Consider the following 20,759-nt stretch of genomic DNA (forward strand, 5'->3'; position numbering starts at 1 on the left):
GCTTATGTGTAGTAGAAAATAAGACAGCCTAGGAGTTTCAAAACTAATACTTTATAATAACTTATTTTGTGTACTATAATGTAAAAACATTTAGCACGTGGAAGTTAGTCATCAAAAAATCACATTGGGTTTTTGGCAAAACAAATCAGATGCCATTAGAATGGTTTCTTTCATACATACCCCTGACAAAATTAAAAGAGTGCTTTATGCCATTTGTCATGAGATCTGAACTGCTCTCACTGCTGTGTTTACCATCTTCTCAGTGGGTTCAATTTTTAGACCACTCCTAGGTTAGCTTTCAGTTTAGGCGTTATAACATGCCTGGAAGGAAGCCCTCCCCAGCAACTGCCATTGTGCAGAAATCCCAAGAATGTTAACACATATGTGATGTGATAAGAAGTCAAGTGTGTCGCGAGAGTCCGGCATGGAGTGAAGGATTTCTGAGGAAACTTCAGTGTTTCATTACCCTGGACTTTTAATTATTTTCCATTAATGCCTTGACTTGCCTCTCAAAATATTTTTTTAACAGAGTTAAAACAACTGATGGAGGTCAGAGCCAGTTATGCCAGAATCCGAAGGCAGCAGGGCCCTGAAGCCACAGACATCGTGGTGTCTCCACCCGAGAAGCTGCAGTCTCTGGTACATCGACTCGATTTCTAGCAGAGCCATCATATTTTGTGCTGTATTTTGCTGGTGTAGCCTATATATGTGTACTAGTATACTTGCTTTGATGTGATTATTATTCATCCTTTTTAATTTTTTAATCCTTACTCAAGAATATGTTTTTATTGAGAGAGAGAGAGAGAAAGAGAGAGAGAGAGAGACATTGATGTGAGAGAGAAACATCAATTGGTTGCCTCCTGTAGGTGCCTGGACCAGGGATGGAACCCACAACCTAGGTGTGTGCCCTGACCAGGAATCGAATGCATAAACTTTTGGTGTAGGGATGACACTACAATCAACTGAAACACCCAGTCAGGGCCATCCCCCGCACCTTTTTTTATCTTTATTGTTGAAAGTATTACAGATATTCCCTTTTTTCCCCATTGACACCCTCCACCCCCGGACCCCCTCCTGCATTATTGTCTGTGTCCATGGGTTATGCATGTATGCATAAAAGTTCTCTGGCTAATCTCTTCCCACCCCTCCCCATCCATCCTTTTTAATTTTATGCTGTCTCTCTCTTTAAAAAGCTATTACCTTTACATTTTACGTAGAGCAGCATTTGACTCCTCAAACCTATTCCTGGAAAGGGAACAGAACTAGACAAAGCAATGCCAGTAAAATAACTATGTTAAGTATATTTTCTTCCAGGAAAAAAGAAAGAAGACTACTAGTTACTATTGAAAAATAACTTAGTGGTGTCAAGTTATATTTATATTTAAATAATAAAATAGACTCTTTGACCACCTACCATTAAATTTGACCCAGACTGACATTTTTTCTGGCTCAGCCACCATATTTTCCAAATCTCCATGTTAAAATCCTGTATTTACTGAATGAAAAGGAAATGGCTGGTAGCCACTGAATGCCACGTCATGAGTCAATCTTTCCTCCTCCAATTTTCCCTGGGTTTGGCCTGTAGGAACAGTGTAGGACTATATAGGGCACGGCTCAATGTTGTGCACAAGAGTGAAGCTGTATAATTGCAGACATAAGCTCAGTAACCAAAAGTCATGGGCTGTGTCCTTGATACAGAAACTCTGGGAGAGGGTACATGCACTATTTGAAGAAAAAGTCATGGAATGATTTTTTTCTTTTTTTAATAGCAGGGTCAAGGAAAATTCTTAGCAATCTTAGGTGTCAGTTTCTTCCTGCGTTGATGAAAGAATCATTTTTTAAAAATAGCAGTGACAAATCAGAGTTTGGTTTCCGGTCTGGGTAGAACATTTCCAGAGAAATGCTCTTTTTCGCTCTCTTCCTCTGAAAGCCACTCACAGCTCTGTCTGAATATAAATTGCAACCTGGCTAGGTGTGTACAGAATGGCTCAGCTGGGCTCACTCCTCCATCCACCACTTTCATGTGATGCAGGGAGGCAGTAGATCATCTCTGCTGAAGGGGGCTCCGGGTAACGCTGCAGAAGGCCCAGTATTTACTCCCTGTCTTCAAGTCAGTGGGGCTGCATGAATAAATTGCTGCCGTCTCCAACCCCGCTAAAAGCAGAGCACAGTGAGGTGAAATTTCCCGTGTTACCTCCACAGCAATTTGCCCTTTTGCAGACATTTTCTCTACATACAGTGGATGTTAGAGATGTGAAGGCATTCCAGAACAGCTTTGTGGAGCATAGAAGGAAAAGATTGCATTTTGTTTTGTTCATCTTCTTCTTTTTTAAAAAAAATAAAAAGAAAGTTCAAACAAGAAGGGTTAAGAAATACACTCCCAGTTATGAAGTAGGCTAACAAGATTCTTTTATGTTTATTAATTTAAATTTTTTTCAATTACACCTTATAGTCCATATTATTTTATATTAACTTTAGACATATAACATAAAACCAACAGGATTCTTAACCTGCTGAGCCCCTCCCTAGAATGACAGGATCACAATCCCCATAGTCACAGAGCATTTTATGTTTTTTCAAAATATCTTGAAAACAAAGGCGTTTCTCTAGGAGCAAAAGTACCTATCATTTTGCTGCCACGGATAAGTTGATTTGCAATGAAAATGGCATAATTTCAGCCTAGATCAAACGTGCAAATTCCTGTGAAGTCTTCACTGTGGCACGTGAATACGCCTGAAGCGAAAATTGGTAATATCACACAATGTGTATCAAGTACCAGGAGACATAAGGCAAGACTCTGCACTGAACTTTCCTATTACTAGCAAATGGGATTTTAGATGTAATATAACAGTCATCAACACATCACACTTCACCAGCAAGGCAGCAACCCTGGCTTCGTTGAGGACGGCTTGTCTAGCTTAGACCAAGGCCAGCCCTGTTCGTTCTTTATTACTGACCTTCCTCTGTGGTTGGCTGGAAGGTGGACTGGGGAGCCGTTACCCCACCTTCAGCAAGGACTCCAGGATAAGATGACTGCAATTCTGTTCAGCCCTCCTAGGCTTTTAATAAACCCAGTAATTTCCTTTGGGGCCATGTTTATCAAATTTGAATCAGCCTCATATGTATAAGTCACATTACAATATTTTTCTATCAACTGGAAACCATTTATTATTAAAGACTATAGCAACCATCCTCAAGTCCATGGCTTTCTCCAGAAATGTATTTCCTGCTGGTTCTCACACACCCTTAAGGTGATCCAGATGTGATGAACAAGCAGATCAGCATTGGTGATTGTCCTGGGGGGAAAGAACTTTTCTAGATGTTTCTGCCCTACTCTAGCTTTGGTTGCCTGGTGAAGTGTTGGAGTGAAGTTGTATGTTTCTATGCAAGTGAACTAAAAGCAATATGCCTTTTGACAGGCTTCCTGAGATTAACCAACAGCATTTATAAATAAGGATCATTTTATCTGGGTGCTTATATCAGCTTTATAAAACAGGACACATCAGTAATGATTCAAAATGCAGAGGTAGTTTCTTAAAGCAATAACCTTGAATTTCCTTTTTTTTTCCTTGATTGTTCATAAAAACTAAATATTTGTTTGTGGGTCAAGAGAACAAAGCAACAAACAAACAAACAACAAAAGGTAAAGATACATCTGTTCTCTTTTAAGAGAGAATCACTTAGAAATTGCGGCCAATAGCTGTTGCAGCATTTGTGAGCTGACCTTTAATAATAGCCCAGGTGTGCTGAGGGCCATCGAGATTTGCGATTGACCAAGGCAGCACATTTTTCCTGGCATCATTTAGAAGAGAGTGATCAAAACCCACAAGTCTGTGTTATTCAAGGACATTACAAAATCCGATGCAAATGTCCTGGGTTAAGTGGAATTTGGACCCAGTGGCGCTCCCCGGTTGTTTTTATTACACCAATGTCTGCAGTTCCCGCCTGCCTCTGAGCACATCTCAACCCCTCCTCATAGGTGAGCAGAAAGAACGAGCAGCAGTTTTGTTCTCAGCACAATAAACTAGAATTCGGCATAAATGGCATAGTTGGGGCTGCTTGGCCAGAAGCAACTGCAGAGCAAGATCAACAAAAACCACTCAGGAGAGGGCTGATGAAAGTAAGTGGACCGGCCGCGGACCGTGGGTGCTCAGTGGGTGCCTGCTGCCCACTCTCATATTTTCTAATTCTTCCCGTCTGTGATGTGACACTACTATCCATAGGCTGTCACCCTGCACCATATGTGCAAATGGAAATATATGAGGAGTGAGGAAGTGCTTACATCCATGGTGCAACTGGGTTGGGGGAGGGAGGAAGAAAGGAGACAGGAAATTATATTTATACGGCAAGGAAAATGGTGGTTCTGAATCAGATGTGCCATCACTCATTATCTGCGGTATCCTGTGCTGGTTTATGGCTGGATACAAGGTGCAGTCAGCTGCTAGATCCATTAGGTCCTGGCTTATCAGTCCTAGTGTGTCCAACTTAGGAATTACTATTGGTGTGTTGGCCTGGGTGAGGATGGTCAATAATGTCAGCTCTGTCAGACCAACTGAGGCAACTGCCAGTCATCCCTAGGTGCCACCACCAGCAACTGTTATAAAGAAAAGTGCCTAAAGGCACACTCTCCTTAAATTAGCCTGCAGACTGAGTTGGAAAGGAATGGAGGAGAAGAGGGACCCCAAGAAATGCCAGGGTTAGCGCCCTGCAAAGCATAAGATTTTATTTTATTTATTTATTTTTAAATATTTTATTCATTTTTTTTACAGAGAGGAAAGAAGAGGGATAGAGAGTTAGAAACATGGATGAGAGAGAAACATTGATCAGCTGCCTCCTGCACACCCCCTACTGGGGGTGTGCCCGCAACCAAGGTACATGCCCTTGACTGGAATCGAACCCGAGACCCTTCAGTCTGCAGGCTGATGCTCTATCCACTGAGCCAAACCGGTTAGGGCAAGATTTTATTATATTGCTTTTGAGATTTCTACCACACTCTCTCTTCCTTCCTGTCCTCTTTCTCCTTGCCTTTTGACTTCTCTCTTCAGTCTTCCTTGCTTTTCTCTTCTAAGGACTTTTAAATCCCATCTTTTATCTTAAAAACAATCGTTCCTGAGCCATTTGTGGGTCAGCAAGAATGCTTCCTTCATATGCTTCTCAAAGTAGAATGTGTGCACAGGTGTGATAAAACAGAGTCCCAGACTCAAGAGCAGAGATTCTTTCGGAGGTGGGGCAGGGAGTCTGCATTCGACGAGCCTCTGGAACAGAGAGCGGTAGCTGACCACACTTGAGAAGCCCACCCAGGAGTTCTGTGCCCCCCAGCTGGGCGTGACCCAAGCGCTAAGTACGGTTTCAAGAGCCCTATGGACACTGTTATTCTCATGTTTAGAGGTTATGAAGGCAAGCACTTGCTTCTTTGTGTAAGAGTCTGAGTCTAAATGTCCTCACGTTTACTCATCACCATTTCCTTGAGAAATAATGGAAATGTCCTTGTGTCCAGACCACCCACCCAGAGATTATAACCAGGCCCAGACGTTGGAGGCAAATCAAATGAGTTGAGGTGCTGAGCTTCCCATGTTAATTAAGCTGCCTTCGGTGCCGATGAAATCTTAAAGGTCATAAGAATAATGTCAGGGTTAGGATACATTTATAAAGGAACAGAGTCATTTTGAGGGTGGGAGCCATAGCCAGCTTCCTGGAGTTTTCTTAGGCATTCTTATTGCACAAAGAGGAGAAGCTTTGGAACAGGGACAGGAAGGGGTCCTATTTGCCAAAGTGACCCTTTCTCCACTGTAGGAGCTTCTTTTTTTTTTTTAAATTATTTTATTGATTTTTTTACAGAGAGGAAGGGAGAGGGATAGAGAGTTAGAAACATCAATGAGAGAGAAACATCAACCAGCTGCCTCCTGCACACCCGCTACTGGGGATGTGCCCACAACCAAGGTACATGCCCTTGACTGGAATCGAACCTGGGACCCTTCAGTCTGCAGGCCGATGCTCTATCGACTGAGCCAAACCGGTTTGGGCTGTAGGAGCTTCTTGCTGGGGGGAGACTACACCTCTCTGTCCTGTGCTTGCTCTAAGTCCTGGCAGGCTCATCAAAAACTATGAAGTTCCACAGGATATTATTTCATTTCATAATAAGTGCTCTTAGAAAAATTAATTTTCAAAATAGTTCTCTTGCCCCACAAATGGAATCCATATACGTTGGGAGATAGATACTTTCCTTAGAAAACAGAAAATGAGTTTTCAAGGAACTAATTCTTATATAAATATAGCCAGGCACTCACTGTTCTGAGTGCTGGGCATGCAAAGGTGTGTGCAATAGCAGTGTGGCTACGTGGACAGTGCAGAGGTCTTGAACGTTGGTGTAACGGGCATGAAGCAAGGGATGGGTGGGCACACGCCAGTTCTGGAGGGCTTCGTCAGTCATGCTAAGGAGTTTGAATTTTTCTTTTATCTTTCAAAAAATATTTTTATTGATTTCAGAGAGGAAAGGAGAGGGGAGAGAGAGAGAGAAAATCAATGACTAGAGAGAATCTAATCTATTGCCTCCTTCGCACCCCACACTAGGATCGAGCCTGCAACCCCGGCATGTGCCCTGACCAGAAATAGAACTGTGACCCCCCTGATTCATAGGTCGATGCTCAACCATTGAGCCACGCTGGCTGGGCTGAAATTTTTCTTTTTTTAAGTGCCGTGGGGAGCCATCAAAGGGAACATATAAAAGCTGGACTAGACCTTTCATATTAAATTAAGCATACTCAGGTTAGTAAGTTTTGGAGACACATTCACTCCACTTACCTAATCACATGTATTATGACAGACTGAATATTTTGTCCCTCCAAAACTCATGTGTTGAAATTCTGTGCCAGATGTGATGGCATTAGGAGGTGGGGTCTTTTGGAAGTAATTAGGATTAGATGAAGTCATGAGGATGGAGCCCTCATGAATAGAATTAGTGCCCTTATAAGAGAGCTTCCTTCCTCTGCTCTGCTCTGTGCCATGTGCGGATACGGGGAGAAAGAAGTCAGCAGTCTGCAACCCAGAAGAGGACTCTCACCACAACCTAACCAGGCTGGCACCCTGATCACAGACTTCCGGGCTCCAGACCTGTGAGAAATAAGTTTCTGTTGCTTGTAAGCCTATGGTACTTTGTTACAGCAGCCCGAACGAAGGCATGCATTACCACATCAATCCACAGGCTATTACACAAGTTTGTTATAAAACAGGTCTTGCACTTGTTGACAAGGCAGTAGAGACTGACTAAACTTCCTTTATCACATGGCAATCTAAAGCAATGTTGACTATGATCCCTTCTTTGCAAGTTGTAACTTTCAAAACACTCCTAAGGCCTGATAGAGTAGAAAGCATTCTTCCCTCATCAGTGCCCAGATGGACCCTTAACTGCTGGCTGCCTCTCTGCTGCAGGCAGCCAGGCTTGGAAGGGAAGACATGTCACCCCCTTTCACAAGTGTGATGATTTGTGGCTGAGACGGGAGAGCCTGCTCTCTGAACCACATGCCCCCTGGTGCAGGCAGGCTAAGGAAAGATGAATGGCATTATAAGACAGACATCTGAATGTTTCATATTAAATTAGTCCCACAGAGCGCCCAGAATTCTCATTCCATAAATCACCAAGTAAAATAAACTCACTCCCAGGTTAGATTGCTGTGACTCTGGCCTGGGGTGTCATAGATAATCTGAGAACAGTTAAACATTTGTCTGAAATAGTAATAATTTTCAGCATATTTACTCAGTGACATGGAGGTGACCCAGACTGATCTCTGTTGCCAGAAACAGCATGTAAATGGGAGTCAGCCAATTTAGGAGATTTCCAAACACGAGTCACTGCTCCTCGCCCCCTCCACCTACTCGGAAACTGCCATGAGCTGCTTAAAGAGCTGCTGGGGCTGAGATGAGCAAAACTCACCACCCCTGAGAGTAGGTGTAAAAGAGCCCTGATGTGCCCACCCCTTCGCTACATTACTGTTGCAGCACCATCTTGAAATCCACCTTTACCTGGTCTTGCTCTCAGCATCACAGAGCTGGGAGGCACCTTGATTCCACTAAAGCTGCAATTCTCTTCAATGACAAAGGTTTATTCTGAGAATAATCTGCCTATCCTTGGGCCTATTCTGGTTCTTCCATTGCTGAGCAGACACTGTAGCTACAGGGACATAATAGAATGGAAGGAACATTAGACTGTGGTTTATGAGATCATTCAGCTCCATGCTAAGTGGTTGGGCCCCATCTGAGCTAGCTCCTGCTTCCTCTTCTATAAAATGAGGAATGCAAAGTCTTCCATCTCTAAAGTCCCACCCAACTTTAAAAGTCTGATTCTGATTCAGTAGTGAGATTCAGTTAGCACCCCGGGTGACCTTGGGAAGCCTCTCTCTCTGCTTGGTCAGGCCTTTCTACAGGTGTTCACTAGGACCTGCATCCCGATCATCTCGACCCTCAGAAACCCACTTTAAATTTTATCAGAGTGACAGAGGGAGGGATTGGCACAGCTTAGTGGTGGCTCAGGTCTGGAGGTGGTTCCTCCCAGGGAAAGATCTCCGGTCTTGGTGTGAAAGGCCTGAACTGGGTCTTGCCTCCTGCCCTGCTGGGCAAGTCCTTTGACGTGAGGATCAAATCAGAAACATGGAAGGGAAAGGCCACTAACGCTGCTGAGTGTCTGCACGCACCAGAACCCATGTTGGCCTTCTACACTGTTGTCTGTTTCATTCCACTCTCAGGGCCACCCTCAGAAGTAGGTCTGTTTTCTACTTCCACTTTCACATTTCACAAACGATGAAGCTGCGCTTCTGAGAGGCGAAATACCTTGCCACCAACCAATAAGTGGCAGGGCCAGTATTTGAGCCCAGATCTGCCTAACCTCAAAGCCTGTGCTTTTCCCATTATTCAGTGCTGTAGGAATTTCAGGCATGGTTATTGGTAACTCTAAAACTGAGTTCACTGTTGCCTTCAAGGAATAGTTTTAGGGTCTAGTCCAGCTGTGGGGAAACTACGGCCCGCGGGCCGGATCCGGCCCGTTTGAAATGAATAAAACTAAAAAAAAAAAAAAAAAAGACCGTACCCTTTTATGTAATGATGTTTACTTTGAATTTATATTAGTTCACACAAACACTCCATCCATGCTTTTGTTCCGGCTCTCCGGTCCAGTTTAAGAACCCACTGTGGCCCTCGAGTCAAAAAGTTTGCCCACCCCTGGTCTAGTCACTGCTGTCTTGGAAGGTTTCCCCAATGATGGCTAAGTTAGGCAAAGGGATTTGCACTTGGATGCTCAATCTGAGGTAGGAGGAGCACTGCCAAGGGCACGGGAGAGGCCCTGGCCAGCTCATCAGGACCCAGCAAGCCATCAGGGGTCTCATTTCTTACCCCAATGGCTGTATGCATCCGTGTATTAGTTGCTAAGGCTCTGGTAACAAAGTACCACAAACCGGAGGCTTAAACAACAGAAACTCATTGTCTCACAGTTCTGGAGGCTAGAAGGCCAAGATCAAGGTGCCTGCAGGGTTGGTTCCTTCTGAAGCAGGTTTGGGAAGGATCTGTTCCATGCCTCCGCCCTAGCTTTGGGTGGATTGCCAGCAATGTTTGGCATCCCTTGGTTTGTAGAATCATTACCCGATCTCTGCCTTCACCTTTACATGTCATTCTCCCTATGTGCCTGTCTGTGTCCAAATTTTCCCTTTTCTATAAGGACTCCAGTCATATTGGATTAAGGGCCCACCCTAGTCCAGAATGACCTCATCTTAACTAATTACATTTGCAGTGATCCTATTTCCAAATAAGATCACAGTCTAAGATGCTACACCAGTGTGGCTGGGGGTGGGGGTGGGGGTGGGGGGTGAATACCGTGGGGGAGGGAAAGCACTTTTCAATTCATAACAGTCAGCAGCAAAAGCCCCAACCCTCACCCACACATGCACTTCACGTGAGCACCAGTGCTCTACCTGAAAGATCACAGCGTTCTTTCTGGAAGGCATGTCTCTCTCCCTTTTATGTCTTTCATGATTCTTACTAACACTGGAGTCCGATATTAATGGAAAAACCATTAAAAAGAAAACTATTATCCTATGAGGCAAAGTGAATGCACTCAACTGTAAAAGGAAGACTTATCGATCAATTTCAGGTAAACCTTGCTTGTCAGACACTTTGCAGCTAAGGAATGTGTTTTTATTGCCTGGCCAGATAGTTCTGATTTCCGGTCAGTCTTAGTAAAGACCCCTTTTATAACGTTGATAAAATTTTATCACAGAGCCATGAAAACAAAATTAGATTTCATAACTCACATCAAGCCTTGAAAGGGATGCCTCTATAAATTTTACAAACCTTATCAAGTTTTAACCCACCTATGCTGATAAATATTTTAAAAATAGCAACTTCTACTGAACCTTGTGGATATATATGTGTGTATATAAATTAGTGTGTGTAAAAATATTTTCTTTTTCTCCCTCTCTCTCTTACAGGAAAGAAAACTTTCTTCGCCTATTTGTAAACAGAAGACTGTGACAGAAAAGCCTATTATTTAGATTGCAGAACACTCTGAATTTAGGAAAATCCACTTCTATAAAAGAAATCTGTGTCATTTACTTAAAATTTAGTCCTAAAATGTATCCTTTGAAATGACTAGCCCAGCAGGTGTGAGTCAGTGGCTGAGCATTGACCCATGAACCAGGAGGTCATGGTTCGATTCCTGGTCAGGGCACATGCCCAGGTTGCAGGCTTGATCCCCAGTAGGGGGCGTGTAGGAAGCAGCTGATCAGTGACTCTCTCTCATCATTGATGTTTCTATTTCTCTCTTCCTCTCCTTTCCTCTCTCTGAAAATCCATAAAAACATATTTTTAAAAATATTTAAAATGACTGGGTTTTTCATGGGCAGATTTTGAAGAATCATCAACACTGATAAATCATCTATAAATTATCTATAAATTCCTAATAAGACACATCATAATCAAGGACAGTGTTAGCCATAGATATTTTATATTCAAGTAAAATTCTGTGTGTACATTCTCTAGTTTTTCCAGTCTATAGAGTGGTCTATTGGGGGGAAAATTATGTGTATATTGAGCACATCTTGTCTCCCCAACCAGAAAGTAAGTACATCAAGAGACAGGGCTGTGCCCACAAGGGCCAAGGGATAATGCCCAGCAGTCCTCCTCCCAGAGCAACATGATGGGGCGGACGATGAGCCTCAGCCATCTTTCACTCTTGCGGACCACAGACTGGCATTACAATGTACAACAGGCACAGAGGATCTACTTGATAGAATTTCATTTCAGTCAGTTGTGCAGGAACTGAAACCCTCAGAGTCAAATGAAATGGAGTTATAGTTGGATAGTCCTTTCTGCTTTTCAGAGGCTAGAAACACTTCTCCAAACTGTGCAAATAAAATAAATGTCATGGTGTCAACCAGGCCTCCGATATTCTTGAAATATATCTTTGATGACTGTACATTTTTTGTTTCAAATGCCAAATTGAAAGAAACACTCAAAAATCATGTGAAATTCCTTATAAATGAATTGACAGCATTCAAAACCTCAATAGATTGTTGTAAGGAGTTCTCAAACTATTCTCGTTCATATACCCCTTTGAGAATCTTTTGAAAGGCCATAAACTTACAAAATGGACCTACAAAAAAATGTTTCTTTCATACCATTGCATGTGGCTCACAGGTCTACCTGAAAAACATCTGCAAACTCCAAGTAAAAAACTCCTGGTGCCCTAGCTGGTTTGGCTCGGTGGATAGAGTGTTGGACTGCGGACTGAAGGGTCCCAGGTTCCATTACGGTCAAGGGCACATGCCTGGGTTGTGGGCTTGGTCCCCCCAAGTGAGGGCGAGGGTGTGTGTGCAAGAGGCAGCCAATCAATGATTCTCTCTCATCATTGATGTTTCTATCTTTCTCCCTCCCTTCCTCTCTGAAATCAATAAAAATAATTTTTTAAAAGTTCTTAAAAAAAAAAAAGAACTCCTGGTATAAGAGAAGATATTTCTGAGTTCCATAATCTTTAAGGTTTGGGGGACATAGGATCTGTACTTTTCAATAGGAGAGTTCAAAGTACATGTCCAATGAAACAGATTCTAACTTTCACTGTGGTAATATGTTATGTCGTTACATTAAAAAACAATAAACCATGATGATTTCTTATCATCCCTGAGTGTGACTTTTGCATCTTGGATCTTAAGTGAGAAAAGAGAAGGAAATATAAACTTCTTCACACAGTGGTGTGAACTTAGGGCATTCCTTGGAGAAAGCGCTTACTACCTGGGAGAGAAGAGCTAATGAAGCTGACATTTCTTACCATCACAAAGCTGTTTTACTTGCTACTCTTACAGGCAGAAGGGAATACGTATTGTTTCCCTGCTGTCTATCAGGACAATAATTGGGGAGCGGCAGCCGGGCAGTTCAACCGAGTGGCCGATGACACGGTGCCTGGGAGTCAGTGCTACTGGCCCTAGAAAAACTGTTGGCATGGAAGCCCCTGCTGTCTCCACTGCTACTTTAGTGCACTTACCTTTTATATAAGGTGGCGATGTTTCCACACGTTTCGGTAACTTGCTGATCATTTTATTGCAAGTCATGTTACAACTGTACTTCAGTTAATTTAGTCAAAGCTTACTGTACTACCCGTCAGAAATCATGTAAAATGCTTTTATAACTCCCTTTAAGGTACTGTTTTGAAACCTCCTTCAAACTGTTAAGTTTTTATATGGAAAACTAGGAGCCCAGTGCGTGATTCAAAATCACACGCTGCCGCCCACCCTTGAGTCGCCAGTCCGGCCCTGCCTCGCTCTCGGGCCCCGCAGCAGCCAGGGCCCTCGGCCAGTCCGGCCCTGCCTCGCAGTCTGGCCCTGCCTCCCTCTCCCGCCCTTGAAGCAGCCAGCAGCCGCTGCTGGTCAGGCCCTCCCCCAGCGCAGTCGCTCGGAGACCCCTGCTGCCCCACCCCCAACGCTGCATGCACAACCTCCCCCTGTCTGGTCTGCCCGTTATGGCATCCTGGTTAATTAGCATATTTCTCTATTTTATATTTAGATATATTGGATTATAATTTAATGTCGCTGTCCTTGGCTAGAGTCCTAATATTAGGAAGGAGACTCAGCTGGAGGTCAAAGACACCCTCCAAGGCTGCTCAATCTGTCTCTGCTTTGTTCCCAGAACACAGCACATGCCTGGAACACAGTAGGTGCTCATTAAATGTTTGTAAAATATCAGAGCTGAGGTTCAGCCCTTTTTGGCTGGGTTTCTGATGACCCATAGAACATCTATTTTCTCATCTGTGAAAAGACGATAACAATAATTGAATAGTCTCCAAAATTAGGCATACAATGTATATAAAAGAAGTATGCACCATTGTATTATTACAAGAGGAAGAAAGAGATCATAGACTTCGAATTCAAAATAAGATATTTTATGTTATAGAATTTTAATGCTATATTAAAATTAGAGGAACCATCACACCCCAGGCCTTAATGCATCAAAATATTGAGCTTTCTTTCATTCATGCATACAATCTATGACATCTCAGAGCTGCCTTGTGACTGATAATAGCTGATTCATCGGAAGACTCTCAAGTTTTAGATACACTGGATTCTGACAAAGGCAGAGTACAACAAATTTTGAGATGACCTCAGAAACGTTATTGAATCTGTGTTTTCCTCTCTTGGGGCCCCGGGAGAATGTCACTTTAACTAACCATGACTGCCACCACCCCCACTGATACCCCCAGGGTCATCAGAAGAGGTAGGAGCGCAGGTGATAGAGGCAAGGAATGCTAAACTAGGAAACTGCCTGCTACGTATCCAGCACCTTGTCAGTTCTTTCATTCATGAACCTGTTTAGTCCTCACATGTGTTATTAGCTCCATTTTGCAGATCAGGAAACTGAGGCACTGATGTTAAGTAATCTGCCTGCAGTCTCGCAACTAAGAAGGGCCAGGGTGAATGAAGCCTGATGCTGAGAGCATGGGCACTACACCCCGCACTCATGTTGTCTATTTGTTCATGCGAGGAGTATTTATTTATTGCGCACCTTCTGTGGGCTAAGTACTTGTTTGATCAGTTCTGTTTGACATTAGATAACCCTTCTTTGTGTGAAGAGAAAGGGAAGGGCACAGAAGAGGAGGGAAAGAGGAAAAGATGAGTGCCAAGAATAGCCTACTTGTTCCTTTGATTGAACTTGGGAGAAACAACATTTTTTTTTTCTTGCTGCCACTCTCTGAGCTTCTGGAATCTCTCTATCTGCTCTCTGTTTGAACTTGGGAAAATATAAAACTTATATTTTCTCTGTTCCCAGAGCTTTCAGAATCCCAAAGCATTTGGTTTAGATTAAATCCGTTGACCGAGGCATTATAATTCGGCTTCAACACAGATGATCCCATCACCCGCCGCCTTATCTAACCGAACCGCTTATTACAGTAACAGAGCATACTGGTCGGGGGCAGGGGCAGGGCCGGGGGAGAAGGTCACTCAGGTTCAGCAGCCACATGCACGCAGCAGGGTGGTGTCCTTCTAGAATCAAAAGGAGCGGATTCATAAAATCCAATCAGGAGCATGTGTGTGCATAGGAGCCTTTTTTTTTTTTTTTTTGCCTGAATCTAAATTATAGAGATTTTAATAGCTTCAGTAATTAGACAAGTATGCAGTCAACCCCATTATGTTCCTGTGTAATATCACACTCCCCAGGGCCCACCTTCCCTGCTTGCTGGGCTCCCTGCATGGGCCCCTTCCCCCTTACTTTCTGCCATAGGGAAGCAGTTTTCTTTTCAAAGAGCTCACTGTTCACATTGTTTGTGTTCCCTCGATCTGGATTTGCTTTCTCAAGGGTTTCACCATTGCATTGCCCAGTCGTGCAGGCAAAGGACAGCACGGGGTCTGGCCGTTCATGTGCAGCCCCCACAGTGCGCAGGGCACACTCAGGGTGGCACAGTGGACACGGCAGTAGTCAAGAAGGCACTCAGCTTGACGACTGGCACAGAGAAGACACTTCAAAATGTATACAACTGAGTCTATTTAACAAACTCTTCCTTGTTCAGTTACTGACCTTAAAGGAAGCCAAACAAAACGCAACCTTCACGATCTTAAACCATGGGCTCTTTTTGTGGGAAACTGCCTTCCTACCTCCCTGATGGCCTCTCGTTATGTATCTCTCTTGTTTTGTAACTTTCTATTTTCCGGAGTGATATTTCACTTTATCAGCGAGGATCACCTCCCCGCAGGCGCTGAGGGCTATATCTGGAGATATATTGGACATCTTGGGGTTTTCTTATTCTTTCCTCTAGAGAAAAAAAAAAAAAAAGCTGTTGGTGATTGAAATTAAGGACAGGAAGCGCTGTATTGCTAAACTAATGCAGGTTAATCACTAGATTGACGGTTTCCATATGCAGACGCATATTTTCCTGGGGGCTGTCAGAAAGGGGCTTTCATCGCCATTTGTTTTTATGAAGATATTCCCAAAGAAGAACGTCTGGAGTTTTGTGTGCTGAGGTCACCTTTTCCTATTCCCTATCCAGTCCCCTCACCTAAATGAGGACGAAGAAGAAGAAGAAGAAGAAGAAGAAGAAGAAGAAGAAGAAGAAGAAGAAGAAGAAGAAAAAGAAGAAGAAGAAGAAACAAGGCCTGAACTATCTTTTCTTCGCAAGGATCTGAAAATTGTCCCCTGAAAGCAATTCTAGAAGTCTATAAATTTGGCCTCCAAACCACTTAGAAAAGGAAAAAAGATAGCATAAAATTAAAATCTTGTAATTGACTTCATTATAATTGGCAAACTGATACTCTCTTTTCTCGCCTGAGTGGGTACCAGACAGACAGAAATAGTAGCGTGGGCCACAGCAGCAGACTTGAAAGTCAGAGATGTTTTCTAAGACTCGACCTAACATCTTTTCTACAGAGACAGATGAAAGGATAATGAGCTGAGGTATTTCTAAAGGATTCTCACAACTTACAACTCAAATAAATCTAGTTTAAAAATATGTGCGTGTTTGAGGCTCTAATGGCTCAAAGTGTTATAACTAAATATTTTGCTTAACCCAGGAAAGACAGAGGGGGTATCTGAGTGAATTAGAACCTAGGAAGGCCCCCGCCTCTGCCATGGCAGTTTCCTCCAGAAGAGAATGGCTAATTCATACGCGACATATTCTTGTCACTCCTCCGGAGAAAGGATGCTCTGGGAGGAGCCAGCCGCTCAGCATTTCGCTCCTGGTCAGGATTGATTCCAGATGTGGGAGGTACATGCCAGAAAGGGTTTGGAAATGGAGTGGAAATGAAAAATCCCTCAGGCCATTTGAGTGTTGATGACAGATGAGGTAGGTATGTTCAGGTAACTAATGAACGCGCTGGGAGCTGGGAGAGCGTTCGGTCCAGTAGATATTTAACAGGCAGGAGAGACCCAGCTGAGCCTTCAGGGCCGCCCTCCCACCCCAACCCATGCACCAAGAGCAGGGGGAACGTGGACTCCTGATGGTAACACATAATACCCAAAGCTGAGGCTCTGTACACGAGCTGAGTCTTCGTCTTTCCCTAAAGCTCATTCATAATTCGTGAACACATTAACATTTTTTTCTATTATTTGATTTATTGTGGTGGTTTCATTACCGGAAGAACCATTGAACCAGTGTTCGCTATGTGTGTGTCCGAAAGGCCAAATAAGAGGCAGATTAGTAGAGGGATCACAAACACAGATCTTGAAGTGACCCAGGCTTAGGTTTAAGTATTGACTCTGCTACTGCCTAACTTGATCTTGGGCGGGTTATTCTAAGCCACAGTTTCCTTATCTTTAAAATGAGTATGACATTAGTGTTTAGTTTAGAAGCATTGTTTTAAGAATTAAATGAGGTGATGTATATGAAGCAAGTAGCCTAATAATTAATGCTCAATAAGTGTAAAGCTAGCATAATAATTATTGTTATTCTAGGGATGGAGGTTGGACCAGCAGGTGACACACAATCCCAGCATGGAAAATTACTTTCTAGCAATAGAGATGTTGATGCACAAGTGCTTTATATTATTAATGCGTTCCTGCTATTTTCAGCTTTAATACTGGTATTTCAGTTAGAGTTCTTAGTTGCATGCAACAGAAATTTACTCTTGGCAACATAGGCCACCGGGAGGTTGCTGGAAGGCTAACAGGAGGCTCACGGAATTGAAGGGATGCCAGAGGACGACCCTTGGAAATAGAAAGCTCAAGAAGCAGAAGGCAGGAAGCAGAGCAGGAGACACAGCAACCCTCTGGTACCCAGAGAGCCAACCAGTAATGACTTTCCATCATTCCCTTTAGACCCGGCCACCAGTGCAAAATTCCAAGTCTCAGGAGGGAATAGCATGTCTGTTTGGCCAAGCTCAGTTTCCATGCCTAATCCCTGGCCATATGGTGGGGGCAGGGAGAGGAAAAATCACAGACTTGAGGGGAAACTAGAATGGCATAAACAAAGAAAATGTATGCTGATAGCCAACACCCATAAAAGTCTTTTATTACTGATACAACCTTATATAATGCATTCCACAGAAATTTCACTTGTTTTAAGCCATGAACTCTTGGATACAATGATCATGTTGCTTGGGTCATACTCCCAGGTTCTCAGAGCGGGAGAAGACTTAAAAGTGATTGTCAGCTTGTCTTGAGTGAACGTGCAAGAGAAAGTACTGCCCAGGCTCCATCTCCAGATTCTCCAAACTCTCTAGATTGCTGAGCAGGTGATAATGCTCTGCGAAGACAGACCAGTCTACATGCACATTCACATACATGCGTACACACACACACACACACACACACACACACACACACACTTTCTGCTGGAAGTCTGGGCCCTATGGAAATGATTCAAACACTCCATGAAAGGTGAGCAACACTCAGCCATCCCCAGGTGAGTACAAAGAGTTCTCCCAATGCCCCCTGACAGCAAGATGGTAAACTATCTGATCTCTAGCCAAAGTAAAGATAAAACTGCCTCAACAGGTTTATTGCCATAGGTGCAATACGTTCCCTTAGAGTCCTGGCCTTTAGTAACAGAACAATCAGTTCTGTTAGGACTGTATACAGTGGTCGGCAAACTGTGGCTCGCAAGCCACATGCGGCTCTTTGGCCCCTTGAGTGTGGCTCTTCCACAAAATACCGACTTCTGCGTGTGGGCCACGAAGTTTCAATAGCACTGTACGTGTGCGCCTGCACGTGGTATTTTGTGGAAGAGCCACACTCAAGGGGCCAAAGAGCCGCATGTGGCTCGCGAGCCGCGGTTTGCCGAGCCGCAGTTTGCCAACCACTTATACTATAAGAAAAAACATGGCTAAAGTAGTGACTGTCAAATTAATACTAAGTGTAAAGAGTAAATGGTAAAATCCAGAATGTTCTGAAGTAGTATCTCTCTGTGTCCTCAGGTTCCTCCTCAGTTTCGCTCATTATTCTGTCTCAGTCCCTAGCTTAGTACTCAACAAGCGCATAGTAGATAATCAATAAACTTTCTCTGAACGTCAACCCTCACCAAGTGAACATAGAGATGCATTAAGATGCCAAATCCTGTAAGGAGTTGTGAAATGTAATGCATCTCTTATATTATCTACTTTGAATTCTGAAGCCTGGCTTTTCTATTTGCTCCAAGTCTTACCCACCTTAGATAAAGCAGGCTACTTCTATTCATCAGCTTCTCCTACTACCACCCACAATAACTCAAGACCAATCCCTTTGCTGTGGATATTTTCTGATACTTTCCCCTTCCAAGTTGGATCTATAGTTAGTTAGTTAGTTAGTTAGTTAGTTAGTTAGTTAGCTTTTTAAATCTAGAGATTTCACTGAGACATTTGCCACTCAGACCTCAAACTTTAGGAAGAGAATGCTGGACTATTCCTCATAGAGGAATACTTTTTGTATATCCTTTAGCCCACTAGGTGGCATCTCGGCACACAGAAAGCTGGATCTTTGGCAAAAAAAAGCTGTTTATTGCTTTGAACTATCTGGTTGTAATATTATTGAAACTCTCAGCATTTGGGACCTGGAAGATTGCTATGCTTCTGTATTAGATAAGAAATGTTCTAATTTCTTATCTTTCTGATGGATTACTGTTCTGAAATTGCACCCAAGGATGAAAAAGTTGGTATGGAGGCACTTCTATCAGGTAACTCCCATAACTGTGAGGTGTGATTAAAAATATATAAACAACAGACTACCTGGTGACATTCAGGCCTGATTTATAAACACACTAGAGGCCTGATGTGTGAAATTCATGCAAGAGCAGGTCTTCCTTCCCCTGGGTGCCAACACCGGCTCCCTTCTGGCACCCCCGGGCGCCGGCACCTGGATCCCGGGCTTCCCTCCAGCCGCCAGTCTGGGTCTCCCTCTTTAGGGTGATCATGGAGCCCCCCAGTTGATTGCCCCGCTGGCCGGTGACCTCTGCAGGGCGATCATGGGGTGACGGCTGGGCCCCCGACCAACCACATCGCACCACCTTGGCTGGCCTGGCGCCAGTGGGTGTCATAGCGTGGTCCCGGATGGTTGTCCGGATGGTCATTCCACTGCTCAGCCATTGACATCCTAGGCCTGGGTAGGTTTCCCTCCCACATGCTCCTATTGCACCCTATATTTCCGCCATCATCACCCCCGTTGCACAGGACTACAACTACCTGTTGTTTAGTATGTGTCTCTGCCTCTAGACTATAAGCTCAGTGTAGGCAGAGAGCCCGACTCTTCTTTCACCACTGTATCCCCGAGGGGGTCAGATGAGTGCCTGTTCCTCAAAAAATATTCGCTAAATAAACAATTAAATTTCTAGGGAAGAAGAGAATGTCAAAGGTCACTCCAAAACACACCATTCAAAATTCCTCCTCCTCCCCCTACATTGCCACAGATTCCAATCTCAATTATGATGATGATTCTGGCCTTTTGCTTTATATCACCACTGGAGCAAATAGCATCCAAGGACTGCTGCCCAGAAATAACTTTGGCTGTTCAAGAATAATTGAGTTCATTAGATTAAATGAACATTTATTGACCACAAGGAGATAGGAACGACCAAACTTCTCATGCAACAGTTGGTATTCTACCCTCACCAAGGTGTCCCCCTCAAAATAGCTTCTCATCTTACGTTAATTGGATACAGATGGATATACAGGAAACAGTACACATTGTATAACAAAATAATTTTTGTCACAAAAGACATTCTTGCAAACAGGACTGGAGCTTTTGGCTGCTTCTGGCAAGGAGATTTTATAAATGAGTCTTTGTAGCAGAGGTCATGAGCTTAGGCTCTGGCATTATACCAACTGGGTTGTAATCCCAGCTCCACCACTTCCTGTCTTGAGACCTCGAGTATTTTATTTAACATCTCATGAAGCTATATTTTAAAAATATCATCTATCTTATAGGGTTGTTGGGAGGATTAAATGAAATGATGTGTATGAACTCTTAGCATAGTGGCTGGCCCTGCAGCAAGAAATCAATAAACATTAGCTATTATTATTATTATTATTAATCTGAATGGGTTTTCTTAGAAGCCCTTTGTATCAGTGACAGCCAAAATGAATATTCCATAGGTTCCCTCATACATCTTTAGGCTCTGTCCATTAGATTCTGACACTGTGGCTGTAAATAATAACAAATGAGCCCCAGGTGTACCTCAGCTTTGTGTATTTAAATCAGGAGCCAAAGAATCATGATCCACCTTCCTTTTCCTTCTTGGACGAGGTTTTCTTCTCTATTATTTCCGAGATTAGGTATCTAGCCATGGCCCCCACCCCACCCCCATCCCCAGCATCCCCACCTCTGTCTCC

The 20,759-nt window shown here is 43.4% G+C and overlaps 1 protein-coding gene across 1 annotated transcript in view; it reads left to right on the top strand.

The window, feature by feature from the left end:
- DCDC1 (doublecortin domain containing 1) overlaps positions 1-731 on the top strand; it is a gene marked incomplete at its 3' end in the record, with an annotated part of 316,122 nt that extends 315,391 nt beyond the window's left edge. The window contains 2 exon segments of the mRNA XM_081100231.1: positions 530-640; positions 643-731. Of these exon segments, the coding sequence (XP_080956357.1) occupies positions 530-640; positions 643-731 (200 nt within the window).
- Positions 732-20,759: the final 20,028 nt, after the last annotated feature.

Source organism: Myotis nattereri (assembly GCF_964212035.1).
Source record: "Myotis nattereri genome assembly, chromosome: 9".
Classification (NCBI taxonomy): Eukaryota; Metazoa; Chordata; class Mammalia; order Chiroptera; family Vespertilionidae; genus Myotis; species Myotis nattereri.